At 50.7% G+C, this 7,681-nt stretch overlaps 1 protein-coding gene across 2 annotated transcripts in view; it reads right to left on the bottom strand.

Annotated features, from left to right (window-relative positions):
• Positions 1-108: 108 nt before the first annotated feature.
• Positions 109-7,681, bottom strand: part of TRPV3 (transient receptor potential cation channel subfamily V member 3) — a 42,428-nt gene continuing 34,855 nt past the window's right edge. Inside the window, exons 9-13 of one of the 2 annotated variants that reach the window (XR_004265775.1) lie at positions 7,332-7,606; positions 4,617-4,729; positions 3,124-3,203; positions 1,654-2,493; positions 109-267 (exon numbers count right to left, since the gene is read on the bottom strand). Coding sequence is in view for 1 of the 2 variants with exons in the window: in XM_032270065.1 (XP_032125956.1) it covers positions 2,399-2,493; positions 3,124-3,203; positions 4,617-4,729; positions 7,332-7,606 (563 nt within the window). In the remaining variant the exon portion in view is untranslated. Of the gene's footprint in view, positions 2,494-3,123; positions 3,204-4,616; positions 4,730-7,331; positions 7,607-7,681 lie in introns of both variants that reach the window. The other variant, XM_032270065.1, reaches the window with a different exon arrangement.

The raw sequence follows: 7,681 nt of genomic DNA, 5'->3' as shown, positions 1-7,681 counted from the left end.
AAGAAAGAAAGAAAGAAAGAAAGAAAAGGAAGGAAGGAAGGAAGGAAGGGAGGGAAGAAAGAAAGAAAGGAGGGAGGGAGGGAGGGAAGGAAGGAGGGAAGAAGGGAAGGAGGGAAGGAAAGAGGGAAGGATGGAGGGAAGGAAGGGAGAAAAGAGAAAAGAAAAGGGTCTTGCCAACAAATTCCATCCAGAGCCACAGAGAGCAGCGCTCCATAATGCGAGATGACAAAGATCCCTGTGGCTCTCCATTTCTCACTTGGACACAAGCTGGCAGGTTAGGCAAATAGAAATCAATCATTGGCTTTATCCATTAATATCTGAGTCAAAGCAATTCTGGATATGGCTTTATCCATAACAGATAACCTCATCCGTTAGTGGGTATGGCTTTATCCATTAACATCTGAGTAAAGCAGTTCTGGAATTCCCAGCTCAGTGGTGTAGAACCCGGCACCATGGATCCAAACCACTTCCTTTCAAACAAGAGGTCTGTTCGGGCTTAACAGAGGTAGCTGACTCCACCTGTGGAATGCTGATCGGCAGACTCTCTAGGCTAAAGGGACCTTACACTTCATCCAATGACCGTTTTCAACCACATGCCTCATGAAGTGCTCAACCAGCTTTTGCTTAAAGATCTCCAATATCTGGACCAGTTGCTGGGTTGGATTGAGCCGAAGTCCTCCTCAGTTGACTAGTTCTGCCCATTCTAGAATGCATCTGCTCCTTCTGCCTCAGGACAGGCCCCCTCCAATCTTCTCTTCTCCAGGGGCCCATGCCCAGCCCCGTTCCCCCTCAGAGCCTGGTCTGACCGCTGAGGCTCAGAGCACGTGGTTCCTCCCTAAGTCAGCTGGGAGGACAGGGGCTGCTGGGGTTGTGACGCCTCTCACACCCCAGACCCCCTCTCCCCAACCAGCCCCATTAGGGGCACGGAGGCTGAGTCTCCACCTGCTCAGCTAGTCTGGCACATGGAGTGGCCCAGAGCAGAGAAACTCGTCCCAAGTGCACTGCCAGGCCTGGACTCCTCAATCTGCCTCAAACCAGATTAACTCGTCAATTGCCATGTCATCCAGAGGCCAAATTTCTATTTCTTATAAAACTTATGTTACTATTTTTGTAATTTTTACATGAATCCTTTCACCAGATAATGGGAGCAGAGGAGATTTTCTAGCGGCTTAGGCCCCAGTTACCCGGAAAATCCTTCCGTCTCCACTTCCCCTCTGCCCCCAGACTGACTCCGTGTCATTTCCAAGGGAGGACATCAGAGGATGAGGACCTAAAAATAAGCCCAAAGTCTTGGCAAATGTTTCTCTCTCACAAGCTTCCCCTTCAGCTTCAAAATTCACAGTTAAAAAAAAACACAAAACTTTGTACCAAAGCAGTTCAGGCGTTTTGTTAAATTCCCCCACTGAGACGTCCTGAGCTCTAACATGGTAGAGACGGAGCAGCTGCTATTTCTGCTTCTGCGGAAGCCAGGATCCCAGTGCGGGGGCGTGCGCTGCGGCAAGGCCGGGGACAAGGAAAAGAGCCAGGCCCTTTCACCCAGATCGCGGCGGCCCGGCAGGACCTGCCCCACGCCTCTCACGCAGACTTTTGTGTGTGTGAAGAAAAGCTTTTTGTCTTGCTCTGCCAACCCTGAGGCCAGATATATTTACTTACATCCAGCCCGAAAGCCCCTGATCTGTCTCCACTTTTAAAATCAATACTTCATTGTAGTAATGTTCATTCTTAACTGAAATGTCTTTTCCATACTGAACATAAACCCTGTGTCAATTATGCTACTAAAAACATCTCTCCATTTGAGACAGTTTGATCCTTGGGGTTTCAGGGGATGCTCACTCCAAGGATGGCTTCCTTTTCCCTGAAGAGTTCCCGAAGGTCATTTCCAAAGCTCACTCCCCTCCTCTCCCAGGATATCTGGCTTACCTCGTCCCTTGCACATTCTGGGATGGGATCAAGGGTCTCCCACAAATTCAGGCAACCCTGTGAGATGGTAGAATGTGTGGACTGGGGCCAGGGCTGACACGGGGAAGCTGGCAGGAGGAAAGCCTCCTCTCCCCGCTCTTCAAGGCCCCTTCCCTGCCACCCACCTCTCCCAGCCAAGCCGACCTGCAATTGGTAAAACCAGAGGCTTCACCCAGAACTTTAGGGGTGTCCGAGGCTCCGGACTGTGGCTGGCTGTGGGTTTACACAAGCTTTTTGCCAAATAACAAAATTTAGGATGTTTCCCACTCAGACAAACCGCCAACTGCCCTTCAGTCCAGATACCCACTCAGCATGAGGGTGTGTTCTACGTCTAGGCCAGCAGAGCCAGGTTCCACCACTCCTCAAAGCCCTCAGCACATCCGTGACTCCGCCTGCAGCACCAGACAGCCCACGCACACACCAGCTGTGGGTGACGCTTCTACACCGACGTTTCTGGGAATTCCTCTATTTCTTCAAACGCATTGAGAGTGGTTTTGCTGTTGTTCCTGGAAGACTCTTGGATTTTGTTGAAATCTGCTTTTGAAAAAAGATATATTTTAGAGGCCAGACGCGGTGGCTCACACCTGTAATCCCAGCACTTTGGGAGACCAAGGTGGGCGGATCACCTGAGGTCGAGAGTTCAAGACCAGCCTGAACAACATGGTGAAATCTCATCTCTACTAAAAATACAAAAAAAAAAAAAAAATAGCTAGGGGTGGTGGCGCACACCTGTAGCCCAGCTACTCAAGGAGGCTGAGGCAGGAGAATCCCTTGAACCCAGGAGGCAGAGGTTGTAGTGAGCCAAGATTGCGCCACTGCACTCCAACCAGGGTGACAGACAGAGACTCCATCTTAAAAAAACAACATACGTGTGTGTGTGTATATATATGTGTGTATATATATATATATATACACACATATATATACATACATATTTAGAAATATATCACTCCGCTGATGTGTTTCTATGGCTTAAGGCTATACCGTTTTAAAAGTTGTTCCAACTCGGGTTCTAAAAGTCAGAGCTGGAAGAGACCTAAGAGGCACTTCCATTCATCCCTCCCATTTGACAGATGGGGAAATCAGGCGCCTTAGACTTGATCGGCCCCAGGTCACATGGTCTCAGACAGGAATGCACGCCGTGTCACCTCACAGCAACAGTACCTGTTCGCCTCCCAGGCCCCGGGTCTTCGTTAAGGAAGGAGACGTGTGTTTTCCATTCAGTCCACTTCACTTCATTGATCCTGCAAGTGCAGCCATCGTTCTTACTATTTCGCCATTGCCTCACTGGATGCAAACAAACAGCCCTGCGCTTGGGCGTCCCGGTGTCTACACAGCTCCCCTTCTGTCTGTCCTAGAGATCAGGAGCACCCCTGCCCCGAGCGGTCACACCAGCGTTGTCAGAGTTTCAACTCTATACCCATCTCCATTTCCCCGGGCCTCAAGGACTCAGCTCTCCTTCCACTGTATGGAACTCAGAAATCCTGCAAGTTGCTCGGACAGTGTCAAGGGTACAACTTCACACTGTGCAGCTGTACCTGACGGGTGACAGCCCACGGGGAAGCAGGGACAGACAGAGGGAGGGCCCGGGCCATGAGGGCGTGAAGATTAAACTCCAAGTGTCACGAGGGTTGAGGAGGTACTAGGAGCATGTGATTAGGGCCCGTGACCAACGAGAGAGGGTGGCATCTGAGGTGTTAGAATGGAATGGCAGGCACTGATTTGACCTAAATTCACGTTCAGAGAACATCTCTAGAGCGAGTGTGGCAACGTCAGAAATACTTGTTAGGGTAACGACTGCGGTCAGAAATGCTGCTGTCCAGGGGCTGGGATTTCAGCAGAGACGTGGGTTAACGTTTGGTCATACTCAAAAAAGGTGGTCTGTAGGCTTGGGAAGCTGGGTCAGGGAAGGAGGGCGTGGGCTTATCAGAAAAGGTGGTCATGGGGCCGGGTGCGGTGGCTCACACCTGTAATCCCAGCACTTTGGGAGGCTGAGGGGGCTGAATCACTTGTGGCCAGGAGTTCTAGACCAGCCTGGCCAACATGATGAAACCCCCATCTCTACTAAAAATATAAAAATTAGCCAGGCGTGGTGGCACGTGCCTGTGATCCCAGGCATTTGAGCGGCTGAGGCAGGAGAATCGCTTGAACCTGGTAGACTGCAGTGAGCAGAGGTCGTGCCACTGCACTCCAGCCTGGGAGATGGAGTGAAACTTTGTTCAAAAGAAAAAGAAAAGGTGGTCATGAGACATGTAAGGATTTTTTTTTTTTAATCAAAAAAGATCTGTCAAAGCAGCCATGTCACCTTCCGTCTGCCAGGGGCAAATGCACCTCACGTCCTCTGGGGTCACAGGAACTCACACAGGGTACACAGCAGGAAAAGGAGTACCAAGTGGGCAGATCTCCCCCACACCAGACAGTGAATGGACAGAGACCCTGGAGGCACCTCCAGAAAAGCAGAGAAAGGACCCATGCCGCCAGTCTCCTTCCCTTCCCTTTTGGAGCTCGGGAACCCCCATCCCAAGCCCTGCAACCCCATAAACATCTTCCTTCCTTTGAGAGGCCCCGGGACAGAAGGTAGCTGTGGTTATGGTGAGCAAGCTGACCTGCCCCTCTCTACCTACCCCAAAGCCCACCACCCCAGGGCCCTCTGTTACCGCAAACACAGTCGGAAATCTTCCTCGGCCACTTTACACATCTCCCCCATCCGGAATCTGCTCCTCAGCCATTCTGGTAACATTTTCTCAAATTCCAAGATGGTCCTGGCTCTCTGGGGACATAAGCAAGCCTATGGAGTATGCATGCACACTCACAACTGCACACAAGCGCACACACGCCACCAGGGCGCGCACTCTATGGAGTATGCATGCACGCTCAGGAATACACAAGCGCACACACACCACCAGGGCGCACACTCTATGGAGTATGCATGCACACTCACAACCGCACACAAGCGCACACACGCCACCACGGCACACACTCTATGGAGTATGCATGCACACTCACAACCGCACACAAGCGCACACACACCACCAGGGCACGCACTCTATGGAGTATGCATGCACACTCAGGAATACACAAGCGCACACACACCACCAGGGCACGCACTCTATGGAGTATGCATGCACACTCAGGAATACACAAGCACACACACACCACCAGAGCTCGCACTCTATGGAGTATGCATGCACACTCACAGAAACACACAAGCGCACACATGCTGCCAGGGCACCCACTTCACCCTTGCCCCATGCTTAATGCATAGATCCCAAGGGTTTGGCTCATCTACAAAGACAAAAAAGGAGGCCGGGCGCGGTGGCTCACACCCGTAATCCCAGCACTTTGGGAGGCTGAGGCGGGAGGATCACCTGAGGTCAGCAGTTAGAGACCAGCCTGGCCAGCATGGTGAAGCCTAGTCTCTATTAAAAACACAAAAATTAGCCGGGCGTGGTGTTGGGCACCTGTAATCCCAACTACTCGGGAGGCTGAGGCAGGAGAATCACTTGAACCCTGTGGGGCGAGGGCAGAGGTTGCAGTGAGCTGAGCTTGTGCCATTGTACTCCAGCCTGGGCACCAGATATAAATAATATTTCCGAAAGGCCAGGAGCTTCCTATCGGAAAAGTGCTGGATCCTAGAATCCCACGGTAGGGGACGCTTCAAACACCATTTAGTCCCACCCTCTTCCAAGCTTGGAATCCCCTCTGCATTGTCCTAGACATTGTAATCCTTGTTTTCCCAGTCTCTCTTCAACAATATCAACAATCCAATTAAGAGGGCCTTAATAGGCAGGCGAGGTGGCTCACACCTGTAATCCCAGCACTTTGAGACAGAGGCAGGCAGACCACCTGGGCTTAGGAGTTCAAAACCAGTCTAGGCAACATGGTGAAACCCCATCTCTACAAAAAATTTAAAAATGAGCCAGGCGTGGTGGCACATGCCTGTAGTCACAGCTCCTTGGGAGGCTGAGGTGGGAGAATCACTTGAGCCCAGGAAGCGGAGGTTGCAGTAAGCCGAGATAGCGCCACTGCACTCCAGCCTGGGTGACAGGGCAAGACCTTGTCTCAAAAAAAAAAAAAAAGGAGGGCCTTAATAATGAGAAATGGGTTACATGAAAGCTTTTCTCCCCATGTACACCTGCCTCCCGGGACCACAGAAGGGGTCTGCTCCCTCTTCCACAGGCTGCTCTGAAGATACCTGAAGGAACTCTCACCTTTTTCAAACCTAGTTCCAACAACCGTTTCTTTTTTTTTTTTTTTTTTTTCCTTTTGAGACACAGTTTTTGCTCTGTCACTCAGGCTGGAGCGCAATGACACGATCTCGACTCATTGCAACCTCCATCCCTTGGGTTCAAGCGATTCTCCTGCCTCAGACTCTAGGGTAGCTGGGATTACAAGCCCGCACCACCACACCTGGCTAGTTTTTGTATTTTTAGTAGAGATGAGGTTTCGCCATGTTGGCCAAGGTGGTCTCAAACTCTTGACCTCAGGTGATCCACCCACCTCAGCCTTCCAAAGTGCCGGTATTACAGGGGTGAGCCACCATACCAGGCTGCCAACAACCATTTCTTAAGACAGTCTCCAGTCCTCTCCCAAACCTGGTTACCACCTCTGGACGCATCCTATGTATTGTTTTCCTTAGCACGTAAAAAGTGTTAAGGCCAGGATGAAATAGAGCAAAACTGTCACCTCCATTGTCCTAGACGCCATATTCCTCTCAATGCAACCTAAGGTCATACTTCAACATCCGCACATCACACAATCAACCCTGAACAGGGCACCCCTATAAGCTTGAGTTTTTCTACACATGCTGTTGCACAGCCACACCTCCTAGACCCTACACTCAAAGAACATAGGCTAAAGCTTCCTCAAACCTGAACAAACACTGCGGAGCTTCTGCAGATTCTCAGGCCCCACCCCAGACCTGAGAACAAACCATAGTAGAGGTTCACTGCTGGATGGATGGATGGATGGAGGGATAGATGGATGGATAGATGATGACTGAATGATTGGATGGATGGATGGATGATTGGACGGATGGATGATTGGATGGATGGATGATTAGATGGGTGGATGATTGGATAGATGGATGGATGATTAGATGGGTGGATGGGTGGATGGATGGATGGATGATTAGATGGGTGGATAAATGGATGGATGATTAGATGGACAGATGATTGGATGGATGGATGGATGGATGGATAGATGGATAGATGGATGGATGGATGGATAGATGGATGATGACTGAATGGATAGATGATGGAATGGATGGATGGATGGATGGATGATTAGATGGGTGCTGATGGTAGTCAATGACCATGTGCTGAACTGAGTCCTGGGGAGGCCCCCACACTGGGGTCTCTGCCTAGACTCACCTGCAGGCGCCAAATGCGCTCGCTCTCCTTGGAGACATTCTCCACAGTCTCTCCCATCAAGGCAATGAGCATGTTGAGGAGCAGAACAAAGGTGAGGATGACATAGGTGATGAGCAGGAACAGAAAGAGAATGGGATACTTGGAGTTCTGCTGGATGTTCAGGTCGCCCAGGCCTATGGTGAGCTTGAAGAGTTCCAGCACTGCGTCGCTGAAGCTGCCATAGGAGCTGCAGTCCTTGTTGTCTTTGGGACACTTCTCGATCAGCGAGGCCAGGGCTAGGGGAACATAACAGGGTGCTCTCCTCAGCTCTCCGCCTGGCAAATTACTCTACAAGCTTGCATGTATTTGCC

Source organism: Sapajus apella, unplaced genomic scaffold (assembly GCF_009761245.1).
Source record: "Sapajus apella isolate SASKATOON/1434 unplaced genomic scaffold, GSC_monkey_1.0 scaffold202, whole genome shotgun sequence".
In the NCBI taxonomy this organism is placed as follows: domain Eukaryota; kingdom Metazoa; phylum Chordata; class Mammalia; order Primates; family Cebidae; genus Sapajus; species Sapajus apella.
Note: the sequence above shows the minus strand (reverse complement) of the source record. Positions and strands in the feature narration are given on the sequence as shown.